The sequence below is a fragment of the Ictalurus furcatus genome, chromosome 11, assembly GCF_023375685.1.
Source record: "Ictalurus furcatus strain D&B chromosome 11, Billie_1.0, whole genome shotgun sequence".
NCBI classification, from domain to species: Eukaryota; Metazoa; Chordata; class Actinopteri; order Siluriformes; family Ictaluridae; genus Ictalurus; species Ictalurus furcatus.
In genome coordinates, this window is record NC_071265.1 from 25040018 (window position 1) to 25067962 (window position 27945).

The 27945-nt window shown below is 38.8% G+C and overlaps 2 protein-coding genes across 2 annotated transcripts; both read right to left on the minus strand.

Annotated features, from left to right (window-relative positions):
* Window positions 1-2589: 2589 nt before the first annotated feature.
* On the minus strand, window positions 2590-11989 carry gata2b (GATA binding protein 2b). The gene is made up of 5 exons (XM_053637026.1): window positions 11214-11989; window positions 10130-10615; window positions 9327-9472; window positions 4025-4150; window positions 2590-3802 (listed from the first exon to the last, which is right to left on the minus strand). Exons 1-5 carry the CDS (start codon window positions 11431-11433, stop codon window positions 3554-3556), a joined length of 1227 nt encoding a protein of 408 aa, XP_053493001.1. The 5' UTR covers window positions 11434-11989; the 3' UTR covers window positions 2590-3553.
* A 9272-nt stretch (window positions 11990-21261) lies between these two features.
* Window positions 21262-26455, minus strand: si:ch211-157b11.8 (fibroleukin). The gene is made up of 5 exons (XM_053636521.1): window positions 25999-26455; window positions 25567-25665; window positions 25077-25189; window positions 24674-24936; window positions 21262-21685 (listed from the first exon to the last, which is right to left on the minus strand). Exons 1-5 carry the CDS (start codon window positions 26174-26176, stop codon window positions 21355-21357), a joined length of 984 nt encoding a protein of 327 aa, XP_053492496.1. The 5' UTR covers window positions 26177-26455; the 3' UTR covers window positions 21262-21354.
* Window positions 26456-27945: the final 1490 nt, after the last annotated feature.

Genomic DNA, 27945 nt, shown 5'->3' on the forward strand with positions numbered 1-27945 from the left:
TGCTCTTATACTTTTTTTTTTTATCCGATTTTTCTTTGCTCTACACTTTATAAGAGGAAACATGGTTAAATAGCTCAAACAAAAAACATTAAAATTATAATGTAGTGTTGGTCAATGGCAATGGAGAGTGCATTAGACACCTTAAACATAACACAAAATCCATGTGTATCAGTTGTGCATTTATTCTAAATTGTGCTGATTATGCAGTGATGAACATTATTAGGCTTTAATAAACAATTAAGTCATCCTGACAATTTGTCATCCTACACCATCTTCCTATTCACAACCCAGGTTACTATTTAAACATGGAGAAACATCTATGTGTGTGTGTATATATATATATATATATATATATATATATATATATATATATATATATATATATATATATATATATATATGAGAGAGAGAGAGAGAGAGAGAGAGAGAGAGAGAGATATTGCAAGCATGATTGTTTCAAAAAGTTCTCTCAGCACAAAACCACTAGGATAACGGAAAGAAAAGAATGGAGAAGGAGAGAGGTAGAGCAAGACAGCAGATAGGTGATCTGTCACCATGTCCGGAGAGACCCGCAACAGAATACACACATAAACACACTTTTCTCTTTCACTCATACCCCCACAAATGTTCGCTACACAACAATGTCCCAGGAGAGGGCAACTGAGCATTTACAGTTGCCGTTCGCCATTTGAAAGGAGGGATTGTTTTCACACAGAGGGATGAATTAATTTACTCACTAAACAGGATGATACGTAAATGAAGGGGGAAAGTGAAAGAAGGGGGAAAGAAAGAAGATGAATGTGTTCTAGGGAGGGAGGGTTCGGATGCCCCAGTTTCATTCAGAACAAATGTAAACACACACCTGTTGGGCCAGACCTTGGAAATGCTTCATGCTAATCTTCAGTAAATTACAATTCAGTGCACTTGTCCTTTTCCTTCTATATTTTAGATCTTTCAGATAATAGATTGAGTTTATTTGACAGTTTATATACCAATATGTTAGTTATTTATTTATAATTTATATACAATATATATAGCAATTTATATAGCAATAAAAAAACCAGTTACACTAAAGAAAATTTTAAGTTTACAATTCAGTTTTTTGTTTACTTGATTAAGTACTTTTTTGTCCCATAGTCTTATATACACAGCCACACACCATCAGATGGTAACAGATTGAGTGACATAATATGGGAATACATTCATATATCAGTTATCATTACAAATACGGTAAACTCATCCCTAATTTTGGGAAGCTCTTTTGTGGTCAAACCTAAGATTTTTTTTTAAGCTATGATTTTTGCTTACTAGCTTTTCAGCTGTTACTGTTTACACTTACGATATCCTACAAATGTACCAGAGCATGCAGTTTGACAGTGTGACTGTTCTGTAAAGCAGCGGACAAATACTCTACCATATTACTGCTTGTTGGCTTGTAGTATTTTGCTAAGGAGTAGATTGTGTTGTTTTAGCAATCACCTTAACATTACAGAGTGATGCTGATCAATTTAACACCTTTTATTAAGCTATTAGCTAGTAATAATGGTTTGACAGTTACTAGTATTATTGCAAAAATAATAATGATAAGAATTATTAAGCATCTATGTGTGTTGCTTTGTCAAGAGTAGTTATGCTGGAAGTGCCTGGTCTCAAGATCTTACATACTATCTTCTTGTAACAGTAAATCTTACTAAGAATTGATGAATGTACCAGATATTGTATTGTTGCTCTAGGACAATTTGAGAGACACGAAGAGGAATCAGGCTGCCCTTTCTATCAAGTCTAAATGCTCTGTATCAACTCTCCTCCTGTAAAGAATACACCCTATCTTTCAATGTTATCTCATGTCTCAATCCCTCTGGAGTCCAGTGCTCCATTCATTCTTCTAATCTGCTCATCACACTGATAACATCTGTGTCTCGCGTGTGTGCAGCCCACAGCCACAGGTGTCAGTTTGGATGTCTGTGTTCAACATTGTCTTAGACATTTAAGAGTGGAGTACAGTACATATTGGACAAGATGTTTTCCTGGAGCCAATATTCAGCTCCAACACAGCTGATTGGGCTCAACAGATAGTTAACATCATTTTAATTAGACCAAATGGCTATTATCACAAGGCCTGTAAATTAGTGTTAATTTTGTCAGCTATTTTTTTTTTATTTAGTCTTAGTTTTAGTCCTGTGTCAAATGTCCTTGATAGTTTTTTTTGTTTTTTTAAATCATATTACTCCTGTTGTTGTTTTTTTAGTCAAGGGCATTTCAGTCTTATTTTAGTCGAAGAAAACCACAAGTATTTTAGTCAAATAAGACTGTCAAATGAAAACTATAGACATGTTTAGCCATAAGAGTATAGCTACTTTAGTCTTATTTTAGTTATAGTTAACATTTCATTCAATCCAGTCTAGCCAAAATGAACATTAGCTTGAAAGGTACTTTTACAGGTACCACTGTGCTTGCTTAGTGCTGATATGCCATGAATGAACTGCATATTTGGATTGTAATTAAGAAAAAAAAAAACAGTCTATAGTATTTTGGAGAGATTTTGGTAAAGTTTTTAATATTTCTTTTCTTTTCTTTTTTCGTCGACAATATTGCATGTTGATATAGTCACAGTTAGTGTTTACTGACGTCGGTCTTGTCTCGTCATCGTCTCATCTTAGTCATGGAAAAAAGGTCGTTGGCGAACACTTATATAGTTTTCATAGTTTTCGTGAATGAAATTAACACTACTGTATATCACCAAAATTCTAAATCAAAATCACTGTAATTGACATTTCTCTATTCAGATAAATAGCACTTTATTTACTGAAATGCATACAATATACAAACACTTCAACTTCACTAAAGGTATTGGGAGAGGAACAGAGAGATCCAGTTCCTGGGACGCTGCTAAATATGTTGTTTCTAGAAAATTTAGTAAAGGGTTTTGCTGCCCCTTTTTGTGAATGGAATTCATTAAAGGAAAAAGGGTGGAAGTGGAACTGGGCAGAATTAGGAACCAAATAACCCAACACTTTTTTCTTCTTCTTCTTCTTTTTCTTTTTTTCTTTTATTTTTTATTTATTTATTTATTTATTTATTTTTTTGCAGTGTTCAACATTCACAGTTTTATCAGACACACACACACAAAGTCCATTCATAAAGTTTTAGTGGATTGTAAAATCCCACTGTTTCAGTATTCACCACTTACATGCTTTGGAAACCCCAGGTTTTCCTCTGTACCTCTTTTACAACACTCAGATGTTGTGACTGGGTAATTCAAAAGATTTCTAAAAGAATCCTCCACAAAATGCAGTGTTTGCATAGAAAATCCCTTGGATCTTACAAACCTCCCTATAATATATCACTGGGTTTTGGTATAAAGTGCACTTTATTACACAGTCAGCTAATGATAATTTTTTTTTTTTTTTTTAAATCAACAACCTCATTTAGTTAGCTAGCTTCAATGTGTGAATGTACAAAAACATATCCCTCTAAAACTGTATATTCATTAAACACTTAAATAAATGTCTCTGTGATTTCACTAGTGCACAAAAAGACCTCCACATGGTGCTCAGCTCATGGCAGTCACCAAGTTAGCATGGTGCGTGTGGCTGAAGGCTGGATGTAACTCGACTGGCGGAGTCGTGTTAACGTGGTGAGAAATATTGGCGATGTGGTTAAAGGCATGTGGTTTGTCCTGCATGAATCTACTAAAGTGAAAATGATGAGAGCTCTCGCCTCTCCTTCGTTTAGATTTGGTGGACATTTTTCTGTTGCGAGTCTGAATGCCTTCCTTCTTCATAGTGAGCGGGCGATTCATCTAATAAAATAAGAACAAATAAACATATATATAGTGATTACCAATGGTAGAGTGACAACTGACTGTACTGTATTGTACTAAAAATGAAATGCCATGGTCTGTATTTAACCTGTCATAGAATCACAGGCCCTGGTGTTCTTTATTGGTTCTTTGTATAGCAAGGAAACAGCAAGGGTTTTTCAGCTCTGGAGCTATGTATATAATGAATTTAGTGATACATACATTATGCAGTTTGTAGTAGAGCCCACAAGCATTGCAAACAGGCTCTCCATTGGCATTACGTCTCCACAGTGTGGTGGTGCTCGTGTGGCAGTTTGCACAGCAAGTACCTGCTCTCCTGGCTGCTGACTGCACATACACACACATACACAAAGAGGAACAATGATCAATTAAGGTAAATGCACATGGTTCATGAAAATCTAATGTACTGTAAAATATGAACTGATGTTATGTTTTTGTGTTTTAATGACTAATTAGTGGTGTGGAGTTGCCATTATTGATATTTTGTAAAAAATTGTATCTGTCTACATTAATTTATTCAACTTCAGTAACCATTTTATCCTTGTTTATCTGGAGCCGTTCCTGTCCCTCCAGGATTTTGCGATTTTGCGATCACAATTTCAAGCAACTTTTCAAAATTATCGCAGATTTTCCATAGATTTAGGCCAAGACGCCCAAAGGGCTTGCCATGTGACGTCATCACCAGCTAAAGCCCTCTTCGATTCATGTGCTTCGAACATGAGAACAGCTAAAAGGTCTCATTTACCAACAAACATCACTGCGAAAAACCGTGCAAAACAATTTGCCAATTCAAGTAGTATTCTGCAAAAAACAGCAGTATTCTTCAAAAGCCGCAGCAAAATCAAACACACTTGGCCACAACAATCACAAAAATCTCTGTGAAATCCTGTATGGACTGCCTTCCCCAGGAACACTGAGCATGAGGTGGGAATGCACCCTGGATGAAACACCAGTCCAGTAAAGTGCATCATGCACACATGTTCACACCTTGGAGCAATTTAGTGTAACCAATCCACATACCGGCATGTTTTTTAAGAGGAAACCCATGCGGACATGGGGAGAACATTGGAAGTCCACACAGACAGTAACTCACACTCTAAATAATGCTGGTTATTTTTTCTACCAAACGGTTGAGCCTTTTGAGTCATTTAATTGGGTTATTTTGTCAGTCTTGGGTAGTTTCGTGTAACCCAACCACTGGTTTAGTGGCTGGGTCATTTTCACTGACAGTTGAATCAATGCACACCCTCCCCCACCCTGACGCCTCAGCCCAGCTCCTTGGGTCAAATCAACTCAGCGTAAGCTGTTTGAATTCCCCTCAGGTGGAGATAGAGGTTTTCACACTGACAGACCGTTAGATTTATTTGGAGAAACAAGGTTCGTATCAATATATTTATCCATAAAACCATTACTGTACGCTAGAAAAATAAAAAATGTACGATAACAGTCCAGTTTACACGACATTAAATGCACCTCTATCTTCATTAGCTTACTTGTTTGTTATGCCCACTGGATCGTAAGTTGGTTACTCAATTTTTTGGAGGTTTCCTTTGATCAAAATCTGACATTTTCATTTTAAATATTTGACTTATTTGAGACATTTACTTCAAGGTCTATATCTAAACAGCACTTTAGCAGCTCTAACAATACATTTCTGAACACCTTCTTGTGTATTAATAAAGGGGATACCATGTTGACATATTTGTTTATAATGCAGTATATTTGAAATTTTAAAGGGTAAAAATAACCCTGAAAATATTAACCCATTTATGAAATAAAATTAACCCATTTTTGATTAAAGCGTTTTTGTAAATATGAAAAGTAAAGAAATGAAATGTTTCTACATAAAACACAATACTATAAAGTGCAGTAATAAACAGTAATAAATGAAACAAAGTCACTTGGTTTGACAACCCTTTGCTGTAACAATAAAAAAGAGTAGTATCAGGTACACTTTCTGCAGATTTATAAGGAACTGAGCTGTAAGTTTTACTGAGCATCTTGCAGAACCAGATACGGTTCTTCTGGAGACTTTGACCGTCGCACTTGCTTCTTATTTTTGCAGCAAAACCCAGCAGCCTTCATTGTGGTTTTTTTTTTTTTTTGTCTGAAAAGTGTCTCTTATGTAATAAGCTACTTTCTTTCCTTATATACACACATTTTTCTGTAACATTTAATTTTGTGCAGAAAAACTAATGTTTGGGAATCTAAAATGTTTTGCACTGACTCCATAATGTAGAAATCAAAAATAAAAATCTATAACAAAGATTGTACTAAAAAGAAATAGTGTGCCTAAAACTTTTGCCCAGTACTGTACAATCCACGATATCCTATGAATGATTAAATAATGATAATAATAATAATAATAATAATAATAATAATAATAATAATAATAATAGTAATCTATTGTAGTGTGCGGTTTCAGGCGCAGCCAAACTGCAGTCCTGCTCTTAAATCTTCCCACATATAAACCTGTGTAAACCTACATGTCTACCTCCATCTCTGTTTTTCCTTCCAGCTTCTTTCGTTTCCCCTTTTATGTTTTAAAAAAGCAAGATATTTCTTTCTTTCTTTTTTTCTTATTCCTGCCCTGTAGTACAAAATTATGAGTTAGACACATCAGTAGGCTATCCGCAGGCGCATAACTCCTCTATCGGGACCGAGCAGACATCCGGCCCCGGAAACCACCGGAGCGGCCCGCCTCTGCCGGACAGGCCCAAATATACGACCAGCACCTAGCACTAAATTGTCGCTCCCTTTTCACTTTGATATCTTTCTCGGCTGTTTTGGTTCTCGAAATGTATTTTCTCAAGGCACGCAAGAATCACTCGGGTTTCCATAACAACTGCGATTACCACGTTCCAGAGTTCAACCTGCTGACCAGACTGAACCATTTGTACCTTGAAACAAATGTGGTCACGCAAAGGGTGTTCAATAATGTTTGGGATTGAAAACTCAGTATAACAACCTGTTTCTTTTGATTTAAAGTCTAGTAAACCTAAAATGGGAGACACCAAATCAAACATTACATATTTTTTTGTGGGACGCCCCCCCCCCCCCGGTTTGTAGCTCTGATGGTCTGTTCCAATATTCACCTGTTAGCAGGGGACGGGCGGTCTGTATGCACAGTGTTCAATTTACAGTAAACACCTGAGAAGTGAAAATTAAGCGGAGCATTTTGTGTCTTCTCATTGTCCTTAATTCTAGTATGCCTACTCCAATTAACTAATTTGAACCGTTTTCATTCAGTGTGCCGAATCACAGATAGTTCCCATAGTACTGTCATCTTTAATAAGATAGCTAGTTCTTCGTGTATGGAAACGAGGCCACGATTAAAGCCACGCAGAAGATTTATACAGATAACTGGATATAACACAGTAATGAACACACGGTCTGCACACACACACACACACACACACACACACACACACACACACACACACACAGTCCCATTTCCATTAAATCGAGTCAATCCAAACAATTTTGACATGGGTTTTTCTGCAGGCTCACCACAAAAAAACATAATAGGTGAACTGGCTACTCTAAATTGCCCCAAGATGTGTGTGTGTGTGTGTGTGTGTGTGTGTGTGTGTCCTGCAATGGTCTGTGGCCCATTCAAGGTGCATTCTTGCTTCATGATCAGTACTTCAGGGATAGGTGGCCCTGACCAGGTTACTGAAGTTGAATGAATGAACAGTCTAATTGTTTTATGATTGGCATTTATGTTTGCAAGCTCTGCTGTTGTAATGATAATATTTAAATTGCATAGATAACTAATAACATTACCCATGAGAATAGATTTGTCTTGAAAGTTGGTAGGGATATATGAAATGGAGATTACCCTGTCTCCCTACTACACTACTGAATTTTTACAGATACTACTTTTTCCTATTTGCTCAGTAAAACAGGTTAATGAGGAAGCTAGGCAGCTCGCTATGTTAGATAGCTATAATAATGGTAACTAATTCGCTAATGTCAGCCAGATCCCATAGATACTTTATTTGAACTTAATCCAAGCCACATTTTTCAAGTCACTTTACAACATTAACATCATATATTAAATATACAGAGAACTGATTTATGGCTTAAGGGAGTTAACCATTCTTAAATAGAAGCTACAATAGGTAGTAAATCTCATTATGACAGCAAAGGACATGTTTGCCTACAGGTGTCAGTTTACATCTACCTAGGGTTAAGCCAAGTGCACACTACATGGATTTTCAAAATCGCAGAATTGGTGACACAGTCACACTACAAGACTTTAATTGTTTCCGATCGTTCTTTGGCGGACATAGGGACACGATCACCCGCACGCACTACACAGAATTTCACCTGGAGAGATCCCCACCAAAGCATGTCGTATCCCAACATCCTGCTTTCTTTCAAAAATGAACACAACAGCTGTTCTATCTATCATGTGACTTTGTGGCTTTGTCACTATTTTGTACGGAAACAAGAAAAAAGAGAGAAACGTGGAGGAATTAGTGGCTGGGGAGACAGGTAGCAAGGACTGTTTGTTCGGCAAAGAGAATTAGAGGTAAAGTGTGAAAAATATAGCTTTTTTTATACTGTGTTGTCCTATTCTGTTGTCCTATTCTTACAACTAATCACAGAGGGGGTTCAGACTATGTGATTTATCTCAGAGAAAAAAAGAAAATATTGGCACCTCAGCAATCACTTGCGGCCAGAAAAAGCACATCGCTGAACTGTTTGCATGAGCAGTAGTCCCTGACATGGGGGTGTAGTTGCCGAGCCCCAAAATTAGTCAGTGACTAAAATGTGTAGGGTGCAATAGGCTTTACAGCTAGCTAGCTAAAAAGTAGGCCCAAAGATACAGCACTAATACATAGATGTTATCCTAATGTCTATAAATTATTTTTTTTGATGAAAGGACTGTATTAGAAATGCTTTAAAAGCTCAAAGACCAAAAAAAAAATTGTCTACATAGCTACTCCGTTGATAATTTATTAACAACAACTTTCAAACTATCTTCTAACTCATACCAGAGGTTAGAGGAAAGCAAGTTGATGAAATGTTGACGTATCTGATATCTGATCAAATTACACTTATTGGCCTAATACTTCTAATTAAATCTAACTTCTTTGGTGCTATTTATGCCTGCTGACATGACCACGCTTTTATTCACTTACTCTCTCTCTCTCTCTCTCTTTGTGTATCTCCCTCTTTCTCTATCCAACTTTATTAACCTCAGTCTGTTTAACCTGCTTTCTGTCCGTGTGTGTAACTCAAGTAAACCTCCATTCAACAACCACAATGGCAGTGTAAATCACCACTCCAAACAAAAGTCCTTTAGTTTCTGTCCTTACTCCCTCCTTCTTAAACCTTTGAGAAATGGTTTCTGCACTTTGCATATTAAATCTGATTTGTACGATTGGTCCTGATGTGAAATGTTGAGACAGATGATGTACAAACTCTAAAGGTGGGATTAGCTACAATATTTTGATGTGGGAACGTTTCAGTATGTTCATTATATGTCACTTACCAGTCGACGTTTGGGTCTGATGAGTGGTCGGTTCTGGCCATTCATCTTGTGGTAAAGTCCACATGCGTTACACAAATAATGGCCTGTGCCATCTCGCCGCCACAAGGGAGTGGAGGTAGCCCCACAGTTCACACACTCACGTCCTTCTGATACACACAGAGGATATGAAGCACTTTGAATATGAACACACTGTATAGTCTGAGAAATAAAAGTACCAAACTCTACTTTTCCTTGTCACTGGGGTGGTACCCTCAAGGGTGCATGTTTGTACCTTTGGTATGTATCTCTTCTGCAAATGTGAATATAGTTTACTTTATTGAAGGTCTGTCACTGAAGCTTAAGGACCACTGATGTACCATTAATGCTTTACTCTACAAGTTAATTATGCACCTTTGCAGGTGATGTAGGCTACCCTTGATGGTACCACCCCAGAAACAAGGAAAAGACAAAAAGCGAATGTGAAAATGGTTTATTCATTTCTTATCATTATGATTTTCCTCCAACTACTTACTTAACTAATCATTTATTTTTGTTGTGATAAGCTAGCTTCTTTTGAAATTTATAGAGAATAATATGGTGGTTTTCAGTGACAAGTCAAAAGACAGTGTATAATCAGCTGTTAAGTCATTATTGACTTGTAGACACAAGAAATACAAAATTCAGAAACAAAAACAAGCGTTCAGAATTTTCCCATTTTTTTTTACATAGAAAGTGCAGGTCTTATGTCTGACTTTTCAGTTAGTGATCAGCCTGTATTGAAGCTGTCAGTTCTGTTCTTACAACCAGATTTTTATTGTACGCACCCGAACCAGTGCGCCCTTTGCTCTTTGATTTGTCCGTTAAGTCTCCCCCGCTCCTGCAGAACATACCGGCGGCGTGCTCGCGCGCTCCTGCTAACGCAAACGCTGGAAACGCACACACAGGAGCCGCCTCATGCGCCGTACAGTTCCGGAGAGGACCTGTGGTCTGCATTTTCGTCCCATCGAGAAGAACTGCCGAGTACATGGTGGCGTCCGGCTCCGGAGCCGCGGAACTTGGCGGTGTAGGGGACAGGTAGTAGAACTGAGTGCTGCAGCGCGTGGCCAACGGGGCCGAGCCCTGAGCGCACGAGCCTGGATATACCGACGAGATCCCGACCGAGGTTCCTCCAGCAGGCTTTCCCAAAGCACTCTGTGACCAGGTGATGGGTTGCTGGACCACGGAAGAACTCGATTTACTGCTCTCCAGCCAAGGGTAAGCTTGCGTGTGCAGGAAGTGAGGGTGGCACATAGAACCACCGTGCAAACGAGCTATAAAGTAAAAAAAAGTGGATTATCATTAGGCGTGGAGGAAAGTTCTGTACTGGCAATGTTGTAAGTTTTCAGAAACTTTTAAAAATCTTATACATAGGCTATATAAACGCAACGATGGATGTGTTTGTGTAGTAGGAATATATTGTTTTCAATACCGTCTTATTAAGAAATACACAATTAACAATAATAATGTTAATTGAAATAAACTATTCAAATGGAGTTTTCCAATGTATATTCTACGGCTAATTCTCGTTAAACATGGGGTTGAATTATTATATTAGTCTGAAATGTTTAATTAGTTAGCTTAGTCTTATTTAGAAACCAGTACACCCACAATTAGATGGCATGCTATGCTTTGTTAAAGAAACAGCTAGACAATATACAGCTTTCATGTTTCGTACTTAATTTTTATTTTCATGCTCCACCAGCCTAATTCTTAAACTTGGCTAATCGGACAACAAAAGGCAAAACATATATTTGTAACAAAGTAACTGAAAGAGTGATTACGATGGAAAATGTAGGCTATATCCACTTACATCCATGATGATCTCTAATTTGCGACGACAAAGTTTGGTGAGCTACGCGGTTTTCTTACCTGGAACTTGGCTGTAAGATGTTCGTGCTTGAGGATGAGGTGAATGTGTGTGGAAATAGGGATGCCCTGGATAATCGATATGACTGAGGAATCCATCCACGTCCTCCAGCGACAGTAATGATGGCTCCATGTACCCAGTGCCCTGCCCCAAGCCAGCGTGAGAAACGTCCGAGTCCGGCGTAGGTAACATCATCCATCCGGAGTCCGCGGAGAGCTCCATGTACAGCCTCAGCCCTGTGCAGATGAACGCAGCTCTGAAGCTGTGCCCCCGAGTGAAACACTGAAACAGATACTTGACAGAAAACCCTTCTTTAGTCACTCCAGGATCGATCACCGTCTCCGCCTGTCTTTACAAGCCTCTCAACCGCTCATGTAGACAACCATAACACCTGTAGGTAAGAATAACAGGCGAGTGGGGACGTTTATCGCGCAGTGTGTGTTGCATGGGCTGTCCTGCCTCGCTGGCAGGCTGCAGGTTTGATTGGTTGAGATGATGATGCGCGCCACAGAGACACAGTCTACGGCTCGAAATGTGATGTGTTTTTGTGCTTATACGATGGAAAATGTATTGTTAAAAATGCAAAAATGAAACTTGCCTGCACTGGTCCAGCAGGAGTACCCCACCTGATATCCCACCTGCGTGTGGGGCTGCACCCACCCGTCTGCCCTAGTTTGCGTTGTAGTCCGCTTTGTTTTGATGTCAAGTCTGTCATATGGACGCTTGTCAGATGAATTGTCAGAGTGCATGCGATGGAATTCCAGTTTATGAAGACAGAGGCGGATCCTTTTCTCCGACACTGGGTCTTCTGACCAATTAGACTTCGACTTTTCTTGCGCTTGACACGCGATCCCGCTTTTCACCGCAGGTGACTCTTTTCCTGCGTTACAGCGCGCGCTTATGAGGAGGTCACGGCCCAGGATCTGAGTTTATTAACTGTGGGGAAGTCTGTGCGTAAAGGGACGAGCACATTGCCTGTACCGTAAAGCGCAAAAAGTCCAAGAGAGTAACAAGTGGCATTTAATAAGTGAAGGAATTCGCCAAATATTAAATAAATAGGAAAAATGTATTATTGTTGTTGTTGTTGTTGTTGTTGTTGTTGTTGTTGTTGTTGTTGTTGATGATGATGATGATGATGTAATAATAATAATAATAACAATAATAATAATGGTTGGGCTCGCAGGATAAGCGGGAAATGGATGGATGGAGAGTAATAATATTGATAATAAAGACTAAAAAGTTTTTAAAATCTAAAAATCATATATTACATATTTGACAATTTACCTTTCTGATAAATAAGGGATTTTTCTCCAAAAGACAATTACAAAACCTTTATATATTATGGTTAATATTTATGTCGCCTATTAACCATGGCATAGCAGCTTGATAGTTTATTCTGTGGTCTCACATGGTGAAAGATCTGTTTCCTGTTTAGAGTGAACTCATCACCACCGGTCAGGCACAGAGAACATGGTGAGTATTTATAATTCAGGTTCACCTTCAGTTTCAGCCCACAGGATATGAGGAGACTTGCAGGCTCCACAGCTTTGTGGCAAACAGTTTTCTTCACTTGGTCTTATAGCTGATACCAACACTTACAGTAACTGGTTCACTGAAGAAGTGCACTTGCCTTTAGAGTGGGATGGATGAGTACCACTAATGAAAAGTCACAGAATCTGTCAGTGGACAAAATAAGACTTTAAATATGAAAGTTCAGTTATTTGCTGTAACACATGCTTATTTTTTCCTTATGTGACTTATGTGAAAACCCTCCTCATGTTTGGAAATGTTGACTGGCAGTATATTGCAGAACACAGAGGCACCAAAGGGTAAATCAAAGAGGAGGTACAGAAATCGAGGATATGAGAAAAGGGAAACTATAGAACTGTTAAACTATATGCCCCATACGCAAGCTGCGATTGCACTGTGTGTTCTGTATCCTTTGTATCATAGCCAGCAGTAACTTTTTCAGCAATTTGTGCTACAGTAGCTCTTCTATGGGATTGGACCAGACAGGTTATCCTTCACTCCTTACGCGCATCAGTGAGCCTTGGGTGCCAATGACCCTGTTGCTGGTTCACCGGTTGTCCTTCCTTGGACCACTTTTGGTAGGTATTAACCACTGCAAACAGGGAACACCACACAAGACCTGCTGTTTTAAAGATGCTCTGACCCAGTCATCTAGCCATCACAATCACACTTGCCCATTTTTCCTGCTTCCAACACATCAACCTCGAGAACTGACTGTTCACTTGCTGACTAATATACCCCACCCCATAACAGGTGCCATTGTAATGAGATAATCAATGTTATTCACGTCATCTGTCTGTGGTTTTAATGTTATGGCTGATTGGTGTAAATAGCATAAAGGTGCATATATACAGTGTATCTATAAAAGGGTTACTTGGTCCTTGGGTTACTTGGCTAAAGAACTTCAAAACAATTGATGCTTCTAGCTGAGTTTATTATATTGATTAAATCCTAAGATTGTACATATGTTTAGAATACGTTATTTAATCTGTTCCCTGTACAGCTGAACAGTATAACTCCTGCTTACCTCATTGCCTTGTAGTTCATTTGCTGCTCAGAGGGCAACAGGAAGGTGCTATTATGGCATATTGTATCAACAACCTACCATTCATGCTGTCCTTGTTCTAGGAAAAATAACAAGAACGATCATAAACAACTTTTTCATTTATTATTAGAGTGGTTTTTCTAATTGCAAATAATCGGAGAAACCCTTACACATGTCCAAAAAGGCTTTTCTTTGTTTAAATAATAGTACTATCACAAGGCAGTAATGCGTGTTTATACAAATGAATCAAGGAATTTAGTTGACATTGTCACACCTCTAATCCTTATTAATAGCTGGATAATACTTAGTCTTTATGCATGTTATACTGAGATGCACAGTGCGAGATGTGTAATAACCAATTCTTCAGTTATACGCATAGCCTAGGTGAATGTCAAATGCTATCAGACAGGTTCACACAACTTTTACTTAAGATTAAGATTTTAGGCAAATAAGTGTCTCATCTTATAGATTCTGTCTACTCTGCAGTAGTGAGATCCACTTCCAGGCCCTGGATTTGAATTATACCATACATGATGTGTACTAAAGGCTTCATGAGGTCTTAGATATGGACGTTTGTAACTAACCATTCTAAAAGGGAAACGTTCTCAGGTCCACATAGAACATTTAAGAGGGACAAACCCTTTAAGAGTCCTCTAGCAGCATTGCTTGTGATTACTGATGACATCAATTTTGCCTTTGCAAACCTTAGATTGGACAAGCTAAATCCCTGCTTGTACTCTGATCACAGTGTACACCCTTTAAAAGCATACCTTTTAATCTGCTCTCTCTCGCTCCCTCCCTCTCTCTCTCTCTCTCTCTCTCTCTCTCTCTCTCTCTGTCTAGCTATATGTGCAATCCTGCTGCCTGATGTGATGGCAGTGCCAGATCCTGAAACACATCTACTGCTGTGCCTCATCTCGCCTTCTGGATCTGATTGATTCATCCTGATGCGCTACTTCTGCTCGGATCTTTCTACAAGTTTGACTCTGCTGCGGACGCTCCCACATGGATATCCTGAAGCTTTTCACTTCTCAGTGTGAAAAACAAGACTCACCCTTTTGCCAGTGGATAATCTCACCTGGATATTGTAGACTTGAACCTTTTAAGAACTTCTCTTGTAATCATAAAGGCCTTCCTGTGCTCATCCCAGAAAGATGAGGTCCCTCAGAACCAAATATATTTTCAACCTTACTACACAATTATACAAAACATGCAGGTTTGATTAATCACAAAAACCAGGTATAGTTCAGTTATAATTATAGCTCAACACAACACAAAGAAACTCAACCATCTTAATGTCTTAATGTAGGCCATCAGTGTTAAAGGGATGACTGTGTTGATTGTAACTGTGTGTGCTTGCAAAAATCAGTGCACATATGTGTATGCGTGTGTGTGTGTGTGTGTGTGTGTGTGTGTGTGTGATTACACATGTGCATCGACCTGGACGAGGGTTCGTATGTGTTTTGGCTGTGAGTTTTTCTTTTTAGATGTACTGTAGCAGTATGATGTACAACCCTCCCCCCTTTACCCAGGGTGCCTTGCAAGGCCTGGTTTTCACCACATCAGGATACACAGTTGCTTGATGAATTCCGGTGTGAAACGGAGCGCTGGTGCACCGCAATGTGTGTTTTATAGACACACATCCCTCTCCACACTGAGGTTCAGGTGCCCTTAACGGACATTCACTCACACATATGCGCACACATGCAAACACACACACACACACACACACACACACACACAAACACACACACACTCAGCATGGCGTTCTCATCATTAGTATTAAAGACGGTGTATTTGTGCATTACTGTTTGTTTATTAATGATGAATGCTATGGCTACACCTAAACCCAACCCTAACCTTAACCTCAGTAACCAAAAGGAAACGTTTTGGCTCTTTTAGATTTTTTAAATTAAGTGTTGTGGGCTTTGTGGAACAAATAAACAAACAAACATTAAAACAGTTTTCCTTGTCAGGACTGGACAAATATCCCCAAAAACTGATAACTGTCAGATAATCCTGTCCTTGTGGGGACATTTCCAAGATATCAAAATATTAAAACATTCTTCGAGTCAGTTACGTACGTATGAACACATTTGCCTTGCTTCATAATGTCATACAACACACTGATTCACACTCAAACACACACAATCCTGGCTCTTTTGTGATATGACAAATGGAGTAGGGAGGGGATGTGATGGTAGGAATATTTGACAATGAAATAGAGTTAGAATCATATGATTGAGCTGGACCTGAATCAAATGTTCCTCCACTATTATTTCTAATCCCAAACTGCCATCTCCTGGCCATGATGAGACAAAGAAAGATTCTTTAAACCTTAACCTCTCCATCATGTTTCAGCCCATAACTCGGAAAAGGGACTCACTGAAAGCAGTTGTATGACTAATAAGTTAGTGCCACGATTTCTATACATTGTCTTTGTAAACATATAAACTTGTTCAGAGAGTTTAAATATTATCTTATCACTTGCCTAATGTGTTCATGTGTCTTTATGCATGTCCTTTTATAGCATCGCTTATGTGAATGTGTGTGCTATCAGCTTGAAAGGGATGTGCTGGTAACTGTCGCCCGCTCAGGGTTTCCGGACTGGGTGCCTGCAGACTGCCGGTTTCCCTCCATCTCTCCTTCTATCTCTCACTCCATCACTCCTTCTATCTCTCTATCACACCAGCCAGGAACCAGGCACCCAGCCAGGATACTGTGGTGACAGTAGAGCAGGTTTCCGCTCTCAATGCACAGCTATACAGTAAAGAGGACAGAGGAGTGATGACCTTTTTGTTGTCAGTCAACTTTGTTCAGTTACACAGGACAAAAGAGGATAAGAATAACATGAATAATGAACTCAGTGCACATTCCTAGTTTGAAATCCTTGAGCAATTTTATTTTTCTACGTTGTGAAGAACGGAAGTGTTGCAGTGTTTTCAAGCAGCACATCTGTAGGTGTAAATTTCAACATATTTCCCTGTAATGAGACATGAGACACTGGAAAAACCCATTGACTCAAAACTCATTGCTGATTAGGCCATGATATTCGTTTATAACTATTGGTATTTGGGGTACATTAAACTGGACTGTAGCAATATTGTACTGAAAATGTCAATTGCATAGTTACATAGTTACATGGTTCATTGAAATTACAGGATGACTATCACAGCATCAAATAAACAGATTACAGATTCTTACATATTAATGATAGATATCAAATTATAGTATAATTTTATTGACCGAAATGTTGTTTTTATATAAAATGTATCTTGTGTAAAGTACAAACACATTTGAGATTTTATTTAAAAAAAAAAAAAGTTTTTTAAATCCTATATATTAATGATACCTTCAAAATTCAACCGGTTTATAGGTGCCTCAGGATCTGGTACTTGACCTTTAGTCAATATTGCAATTTATTCTTGCATCCTTTCAGACCCTCTTACCCTTACTAGATATGCAGTCACCAAATGGCACAACAATGCAAGTACATAGCTGGCTTACCATAACTCATAGCAATGAAGGACACACAACATCGCAAACATTCACAACTATTAAAGAGCCATGACTGCATAATGAACTGAGAGAAATTTTGTTTTAAGTTTGTAAGAAAACAAACATTGATCCATTTTCTGTACTGCTTATCATACAAAGGCTCAGGGGGAGTATGAAGCCTATCCCAGGGGACTTGGGGCACAAGGCGGGGGACACCCTGGATGGGGTATCAATTGCACATACACTCACAATTTAGAGATGCCAATCAGCCTACAACATGTCTTTGGGCTGTGGGAGGAAATCTGAGTACCCCCAAAGCATAAGGAGAACATGCAAGCTCTGCGTACACAGGGCAGAGATGGGAATTAAACCCACAACCTTAGAGGTGCGAGTCAAATGTGCTAACCACTACGCCACTGTGCCCCTAGAAAGCAAGTGTGAGTTAAATAATTGATTAAAGCTTCAAGTAGTTCACGTCTAAGAATTTTTCTTTTGCCGTTGTCAGACAATGCTGGGAGATGCAGTCCCGCATGACATTGAGATTGGTTTTACGATGTGTGTATCTTGTGGAGTTGTAATGACAGGATGTTGACTAAATGATGTGGCGATGACTCAGTGAACTAGTGATCCAAAAGTTGTAAGTCACTGTTGGGCTCTCCATTGCTGGATAGTGTACTCTCAATCATAATTCACTTTGGATAAAAGTAGCCCTTAAATGAATAAATATAAATGTAAGATCAAAGTATGTAATTACATGATCTGCAGCAAGAGAAGAATATGGATAGATGACATGACAAAACCACATAACAAGACAGAAATTTGCACGGGTTACATAACACTTTGATAATCAAGCTGGTTTTAGTAATTAGAATACAAGCAAAAGCTATAGAAGTAGATCTCTTTATCTGAGTAGAATAGCAGCATCAGAAGACTGGAAGATTTCTGGTTAATCTTCTAAAGATAAAGTTCTACTGTTCCGTATATTTTTTGGGAGTTTTTTCCCCCTGCCACTGTCACCCTCAGCCCGCTTATTAATGTTAGGCTTTTAAATACTTTCATATCTCTAAGTTCCTGATTGAAGTTGAGAGAAACTTGACAGAAAGCTCAATATAATAAAATTGGCTAAACTGTTGACATTTCATGTTAACATGTTCATGCACACTGGACATCCAATTGACAGATGTGGAGAAAGAGAGAAAAACTTTCAATCACAAACTCTCAAAGTTAGTGCATTGAAACACATTTTCCATTAATGTGACACCTACCTGCAGCTTGCATTCTTGTTATGACTGTCACTTCAGTCATTTTATGACATGGCCACAAAAAACCCCCCAAAAGTGCAAATCTAGCATCAAAGGCAATTCAGTTTGACTAAGTATCTCATCCTTCTTTGCTGAATTTGTGAAAATTAAAAATAGTCTATGACATCATACGGTAAACCCTTCCCGTCCTCATAGCAACATAAATATGAACAAGTTCGTTTTGTTATGTTCACATACAGTATATTTGATATCCTCCGCCAGACAGAACTGGAATTCATGTCATAGCTTTAATAAAACGATCTTTGAAATGAAGTGTGTGTGCCTGTCTGCATACCTGTGCATGTGCGCCTTCTGTGTAAGTTTGTGTGCATGTGTATGTTAGTAAGTGTTTGTGAAATATCATATCTGGTTGGTAGTCAGCAGATCAAAATCCTTTGGTATTTATAGAAGCTCAGAGGTTGTTGAATAGACTCACGTCTCATCGTGAATAAAGCTAAAATGGGTGCATCCTACAGGTACACACTTCTTTCTCTCTCTTTCTCCCTGTCACACACATGACCACGCATATATACAATCCCATTCACTCAATGTTACATACAAATATATGCACTTTCATATTTAAATCTAACGATTCCATGTCTAAATTGATGTCACTTTGATTATGAGCTCATCTCAAAGCTATAATCTTATCTTCTGATGTAAGTACAGAAAAACGTTAGCACTCTGGCCACTGCAGCTGATAGTAGTGTTCTTCTCTTACTCTACAAACCACCACACTTTTCCACAGTTTACTGTCACCCTTTCCTTCAAAGGGAAGATAAATAGTTATAGCATTGCAGAGTTATGATACATCAGCTATACTGAAAGTCTCCCAGCATAGTTTTGGCATGGCAGCCAGTCAGCTGGACACAAATCAGAGGAGGAATGTGGATAGAAACTATTTTGTTTTGGAGGCATGATTTCTGTCATTTTTTATTTATTTACTATATCTGCAACCGTATTCACGGCTTATGGTAGGGAACAAAAAATCTGAACTGTGTATGGATGACTGTTGGTTTGGGAACACAAAGAAACATAGTTGTGTTTGAATTGCATTTACATTTATTCATTTGGCATATAATTTTCTCCAGCTCAAAGCCTTAACCACTGAACCTCCTGCCCAGTTGTGTGCATCAGTGTTGTAAGTTACACTGACTGACCACTATTAAGAACACCTGCTCATTCATGCAGTGATTCAATTAGCCAATGTGCCAGCAGTGCACTGCATAAAATCATGCAGATACAGTCCAAGAGCTTCAGCTGATGGTGTTTGCTTAGTTAATTAACTTCAGTTATTAATATTAATATTAATGGTAACTCCTGTCAGCCTCGAACAGGAATCTGAAGTTACAATGGGCACAGGCTCACCGAAACAATTAACAGCTAAAAATAGGGACAAAGTGATGTTTTTCCCATCTTCAACTGTCCAGTTTCATTGAGTCTGTGCCCACTGTAGCCTCAGATAGCTGTTCTTGGCTGAGAGAAGTGGAACCTTATGTGATTGTCTGCTGTTGTAGCCCATTCGCCTCAAGGTTCTTGTGATGTGCATTTGCTGAGATGCTTTTCTGCTGAGTTACTGTAGCATTCTTAGCAGCTTGAACTCATCAGCAATTTGTTTCTACCTGCAGAACCACTATTCACTGGATGTTGTATTATTATTATTATTATTATTATTATTGTTTTTGCAACATTCTGTGTAAACTCTAGAGACTCTTGTGTGTGATAATTCAAGGAGAACAGCAGTTTCTGAAATACTCAAACTAGCCCTACTGACACCAGCAACCATGCCATGGTGAAATTTTCCCCATTAGATTTTCCCCATTATGATGTATGATGTGAACATTAATTGAAGCTCTTGACCTGTATCTACATGGCTTTATGTATTATATATATTCCTAATGAGAGGGAGTTGCAAACGTTCATTGCATATGTTAATTCTTTTTTTCATGAGCTTATGAACCATTCCTTCTGTATTACATATTAAGCAACTAATCTAAGTGATTATTGGAGGTGTGTTTTATTTAGTATTATACAGCTATACTTTTCTGTTTGATACAGTACCTGCGACAAATGCATATCTTAAACCAAATACTATACGGTATAAATATGAGAAAGAGATGCAATAGATACAAAAGTGATATTTCACTTACAAGTACTTTACAGAATTTTATTTTCACAAAGATATTTGCATACATTTGGCTATAAAAAAAAAGGTCTTGCCATATACAGTCAGTGATTTTTAGAAGAAGATACCTTAAGATAGGTGTTTTGAAACTCAAAATACAACCATGAATAGTCTCTCCCTTCAGTGTTCTCTCCAAAGCTGCATTCCCAAAACACACACGTGCTACTTCGGCTAGAACGACTTAAGTTTGCTGAATTAACAAGTATCATAATTTACAGACAAATATAGAAATATCTCTTTGACCTGATTGGTTGGATGTTGGTTATCCACATCCATTCTCCCATTTACAGACCCTGGGATGCCACAGAGATCTGGGCTGCCAGAACATGGGGCTAACTTTTAGCTAAATATTACATAAAGTGTACTGACATAAAAAACACTGACCCTACTGTTAAATATGATATTGTAACTGGTACCATACACTATTGTTTTAATGTATAAATATTTTTTTGTATAAATACTGAAAGTAGCATTGGTACCATACACTTTTGTTTTAATGTATAAATATTTCTTTTGTATAAATACTGAAAGTAACATTGCATAATTTGTGTATGTTGTATGAGTGTGTAAAGAGGATGATTATTTCAGGGCTGTCTGGGTCGTGTTTTCATCTCCACACTTTTAAATGAGTACCTCTCCCCAGTTCGAGAGTCAGTGAGGATGAACCAGGTGCCCCAGTAAATGCCATCTGTGATGCCAGTGTAGCGGCCGCTATAGTAACGTCCATTCAAATTGGCAGCGAAACAGGAGTCGAACCACCAGCCTGCACCGTAGTACTGAGCACAGTTGCCAGCTGCATAGCGATCATGATCATGATCATATGTGCTGAAAGCTCTGCCATCATGGTTGTAGTGCTTACTATAGCTGAGGGCATTACCAGCATTTCCTTGGTAATTTTGCGCAGTCAGACGAAACCTAACAGATAAAAAGAGCAGGAAGAGTGAGATATTTTGTAGGTTTACACGAACTTAATTTCTTATATGAAAATTGCATTTGTGGTCCTGAGTGCGCTGGATCCATTAACATATGTTTAATATGTGTGTTTCTTGTAATGCAAAAAAAAAATAAAAATACTCTACCATTTTTCAACTCATTCTCTTTTATCATTTAACATACAACTCCAATTCCGAAAAAGTTGGGACAGTATGGAAAATGCTAATACAAATAAAGAGGAGTGATTTGTAAATGTACCTTGACTTAAACAAAAAAACGTATAAAGAGAAGGTATTTGATGTTTTACCTAATCAGCTGCATAGTTTTTGGAAGGGAAACATTTATTTTGAAATTTATGCATGCAACACATTCCAAAAAAGTTGGGACAGGGGCAATTTAGGACTTATAGCGATGTCACAAGTTGAAAAAAGAAGGTGATGTGAAACAGTTGAGGCAATTATCTAATCATAGTATATAAGGAGCCTAAAAAAAAGGCCTAGTCCTTCAAGAACAAGGATGGGTCGAGGCTCGCCAATCATTCGCACAACAGATGTGTCGGCGAATAATCCAACACTTTGAGAACAACATTCCCCAAAGACAAATCGGTAGGATTTTGGGCATTTCACCTTCTACAGTGCACAATATAATTAAAAGATTCAAGGAATACGATCAAATCTCGGGGAGTAAAGGGCGAGGCCGAAAACCACTTCTGAATGGACGTGATCTCCGATCCCTCAGAGATCACTGCCTTAAAAACCGTCATGAGTCTGTAATGGATATCCTGACCTGGGCTCGGGAATATTTTGGTAAACCTTTGTCAGTCTACACCATTCGCCGCTGCATCCACAGATGCAGGTTAAGGCTTTACTATGCAAAGCAGAAGCCATACATCAACACTGTCCAGAAGCGCTGCCAAGTTCTCTGGGCTCGGTCTCATCTGAGATGGACAGCAGAACAGTGGAATCATGTTTTGTGGTCCTGTGAGTCAACACTTCAAATAGTTTTTGGACAAAACAGCCATCGTGTTCTCAGCGTAAGATCCAAAAGCCAGCCTCTGTCATGCTATGGGTGTGTGTCAATGCCCATGGCATGTGTAACTTGCACATCTGCGAGGGCACCATTAATGCAGAAAGATATGTTCACATTTTGGAGTAACATATGCTGCCATCCAGATGTCGTCTTTTTCCAGGGACGTCCCTGTATTTTCCAGGAGGACAACACCAAACCACATTCTGCCCAGATTACAAGCGCATGGTTGTGTAAGCAGAGAGTATGGGTGCTGCAGTCTTGCAGCCAAAATAAGGCAACAAAGGCCCCATACAGTTGCACAGCTGAAGAAATGCATAATGGATAAATGGGGGAAAATTCCACTTGTTAAACTTAACCAACTGGTGTGTTCAGAGCCCAAATGCTTAATATGCGTTATTAAAAGAAAATGTGATGTTACACAGTGGTAAACAGTCGACTGTCCCAACTTTTTGGAGTGTGTTGCAGTCATTAGATTTAAAATGAGTGTATATTTTTAAAAATAAATTAAACTCACAACGTAAAACATTAAATAATGTGTTAATAATGTGTTTTCAATATGGTACAGGGTGAATTGAATTTTCAAATGACTCTTTATTGGAATCGGGGTTGAGGAAATATATATATATATATATATATATATATATATATATATATATATATATATATATATGTATATATACCTGAGATTAAAAAAAAAAAAAAAACAGTTACAAAACCATCTCTAAATAATTTGGACTCCACCACTCCAGTCAGACAGATTGTGTGTAATGAGGTTGTGTACATAACTCCAAGAGCAAGATGTGTAATAGTACACAAGGTCACAAAGGAACCATGGGTAACTTCTAAGCAACTAAAGGCCTCTCTCACATTGAGAACACTGTACAACAATGATGTTCAGTGCATGGCAGGATTGTAAAGAGAAAGCCATTGCTCCCCAAAAAGAACATTGCTGACCATCTGCAGTTTGCTAAAGATCTTGTGAACAAGCCAGAAGGCTATTGGAAAAATGTTTTGTGGACGGATGAGACCAAAATAAAACTTTTGGTTTAAATGAGAAGCATTATGTTTGGAGAAAATAAAACATTGCATTTCAGCATAAGAACCTTATCCAGTCTGTGAAACATGGTGGTAGGATTATTGTGGTTTGGACCTGTTTTGCCGCATCTGGGCCAGGACGACTTGCCATCATTGATAGAACAATGAGTTCTGAATTATACCAGCAAATTCTAAAGGAAAATGTCGGGACATCTGAATCTTAAGAGAAAGGGGGCCATGCAGCAAGACCAAAAACGGTTAAAGAAAAATAAAGTTAATATTTTGGAATGGCCAAGTCAAATTCAATAGTAATGTTGTGGAAGGACCTGAAGCAAGCAGTTCATTGAGGAAACCCACCAACATCCCAGAGTCGAAGCTGTTCTGTACTGAGGAACGGGCAAAAATTCCTCCAAGTCGATGTGCAGGACTGATCAACAGTTACCAGAAACATTTAGTTGCAGTTATTGCTACACAAGGGAGTCACACCAGATACTGACAGTAAAGGTTCACATACTTTTGCCACTCAAAGATATGTAATATTCGATCAGTTTCTGCAATATATAAATGACCGAGTATAATATTTTTGTCTCATCTGTTTAATTGGGTTCTCTTTATCTACTTTTAGGACTTTATCTAAAAAGTACTTTATCTACTTTTAGGAAAATCTGATGATGTTTTAGGTCATATTTATGCACCACTGTATATAAAGAAAATTAGAATTAGACAGACTAGAAGATAATGAAATCATAAAAAAAATTCATAGACAATTTTAGTGTTTGTGATTGGTTTTATATAGAGTGCATATGTGTGTATAATGTTCCTGTATAGCGTGTACAGTATTGAGTTACATCATTGTCTATTTCTCACCCTCTGTATGTGTGTTTGTGTGTGTGAGAAACTCTGCACCTCTGGTTCTCTGATGCCACTTTAAAGCTGTTGTAGATGGCATGTCGGGTTTGCTGATGCCAGTCTTGGAGAGTGATACGGAGTGTGTGTTGCCCACTGGCTGTAAGAGCATGTAGAACTGCATTCCCTAACCAGTGCTCCTTTTGTGAAGAACCAAAGCCATCTCGGTACTCCCGCCAAGTCCGATTAAAGTCCACTTGCCCATCAAATCGGCGCTGAAACACTGTCCATCCACCTCCTGCAGACTCCATATCACACACAGCCTGAAATGAAGGAAAAGACTTCAGTTACCAATAAGTGTGTGTATATACAGTATATGTGCATGCATCTCATCCTATTTTTATAGCCTAATGTGTCAGTTGCAGGGCTGGGCTGTGTGCATTGCAGTGGTGTGCTGAAGCACCTCCAGGGCTGGTTTTTGAGGGTCTGGCTGGATGGTGTAAATTCCATTCTCTTTTATCCCAAACTGAAAGATTTCGTAGCAATTCTGCGGATAAAGTCCTGCAGATGGAGACACTACCAGACACAGAGACGCATAAAACATACACTTAAAGGACAATAACAGCTACAGCCACTGCCAAAATTATCGGAACAGCAAGGCCAATTCTGTTGTTTTAAGACATTTAGGTTTGAGATCAAAAGATGAATATGAGACAATAGATCAGAATTTCAGCTTTCATTTCCTCATATTTACTTAAACAACTTAGAACATGGCACCTTTTGTTTGAACACACCCGTTTTTTCAAATGATCAAAAATATTGGAACAGGTGTGCCCTGGGCAAAAACAATAGAATTGGCCTTGCTGTTCCAATACTTTCAGAGGGCACTGTAATTTAATATTGATGTGTGTGTGTGTGTGTGTGTGTGTGTGTGCGTGTGCATGTGTGTGTACCAGTTAAAGCACTTTGTGTTGGTGGTGGGCCAGATTGCGTGATGCTCTTCATCAACAGCAGCAAGTCTTTTTCTCCATTTTTCCCCACTGCTGCCCTCTCTGACAGACACACAGTCAGACAGGTTGGTCTAAAGCTATTTGATTTACAGCCCACACTATTTATGAGGTTGTGCCAAGGTTATATAAAGATTGCCTAAAGGTTGCTCAGTGGTTGAATAGAGGTTGTTTAAGTGTTAGTTCTTGCAGAAGAGTCACATTCCTAAGAGTACAACAACTATCAGCTTCTGTTTACTGTGTGTGTGTGTGTGTGTGTATGTGTGCGCGCGTTAGTGGGGTAGAGTGGAATTACTTGAGACTGCTGAGAGAAACGCATTCACGTAAGAGGTTCTCAAAGCAGTAAATGTAAGCTTTATGAGACTATGAGCCACATACCTAGCCTGCCAGCCATGTCTCTCAGTCTCTGACTGTGGCAGTGCAGGTCACACTCGGTAAGCACCGCTGTCATTAGAGCCAAAATGGCTGTCATGGAATTGGATCCATCTCTTCGATTGCCTGAGGCTGGTTCATGCTGTTTCATACACCGCTGTAGCTGCATCAGATGTTCCGACATGGAAGATGACTAAACAACACACACACACACAAATTATATTATGTTTTTTTTTCTTTTTTTCCAGTTTTGTGTGCCATGGACTGGCTCTGGACTGACCTGACCGGTCTCTAACCTCTCTCTAACCTGTCCAGGATAAACTGGTTACTGAATGAATGAATGAATGAATGAATGAATTAATTAATTAATTGATGCATGGATGGATGGATGGATGACACACACAAAAAATACAGTTGGCAGCAAGCACTTGAGAGTTTTCTAATTCCTCCAGGTATATGTCTTAAAAAATCAATATAAAAGCCACAAACTAATATAATACACATAATAATAAAAAACAGTCACATTATAATACATAATGATAATGAATATTCATTCATTTCATGCTGATTAGTAATTTAATGCAATTTCTCTGAGATATAATTACAGTTGGCTAGTTTTGCAGTACTATAAAAACTGAAAACACTCAAACAAATTGATGATACAGAACTTTCATATATAAACAAAACGCAAGTGCTGCTCTTTGCTCTTTCCTTCATTTAAACAGATAAACAGAAAAATGAATACAGCTTTTCACACTGAAAGCACAGAAGTACAACGCACCTAAACACACACTTAAAAATACTCAGGAAAACTCACCTGTGTGTTTCTTTGGAGAGGCTCCTGTGTTTTTCTGGGCAGCGTGTCCTTCCTGTGTGTGAGGTGTGTTTTTGGGGGAGATGCTGTTGCACTGCAGCCCCCGTCACACCTTCTGTTGGGTGGCCCAGCCACCAAACTGTCCATCTGACACAGTACACACAGACACATCACACACACACCCAGCAAAAGCCAGTGCACAACGCACACACTGCTAAGGACACTCATGGGAAAGCGAGAGGTGTAACAACAAGTGACTGCACGCAACTGTCCGATGACCCCTGTTTTCTCTCACCAATCTTCAGGACAAACTGTTGTCTCCTTTATTCCTCCACCTAGGACCTTCTTAGCACCTCAGTGTTTCGAATAAATATTGTTTGGGTTTTTTCCCTTCAAATCTGTGCCAATTAGGTCTGCATCAGATTATATTGTGTCTTTTCTATGCCTCTTTACATGTGTAAGTCTTTACCATGCCAACACACTCACTTCCACTCTCTCATCTTTCTGAAACTTCTGCTGTCTTTCTCTTCTTATTTGATCTCCTCTTCCAACCCTCTATCCCTCCCTCTGTTGCTTTCCTTCCTCTCTCTCTCTCTCTCTCTCTCTCTCTCTCTCTCTCTCTCTCTATGTTTATAAGGTTCTTGGCTTAGATTCCTAGATAACACAGTTTCTTTGCTCTCTGACATGCACCGATGCTCCCTACCCCCCAACATCCAACCACCCACCCACCCACCTACACACGCACGCGCACACACACACACACACACACACACACACACACACACTGACTGATCACAGAAATTAATTAAGTTTCATATACTGTCTTATGCAAAACCTGAATACCCCACATACTTCCAAATGAATATATCCATACTTCACCATTAGGCTTTTGTTCTTTTTGTGATTTGTGTACTGTTTGTTGAACTTGTTAAAGGCCATAAAAGCTGAAAGACTTGTGGAATTCCTCTTGGTACTCTTTTATGCTTATATTAACAAACGCACACATGCACACTTTCTCAATAGTGTGACCTCTGTTACACTCTGATCTCTGACCTTTCTGTATAAGAAAAAGGTGCTAAACCTGTCCTTGACTGGTTTAGAGAGGTGTGTTTACTCTTGTCTGTGGATATGTGTGTAGG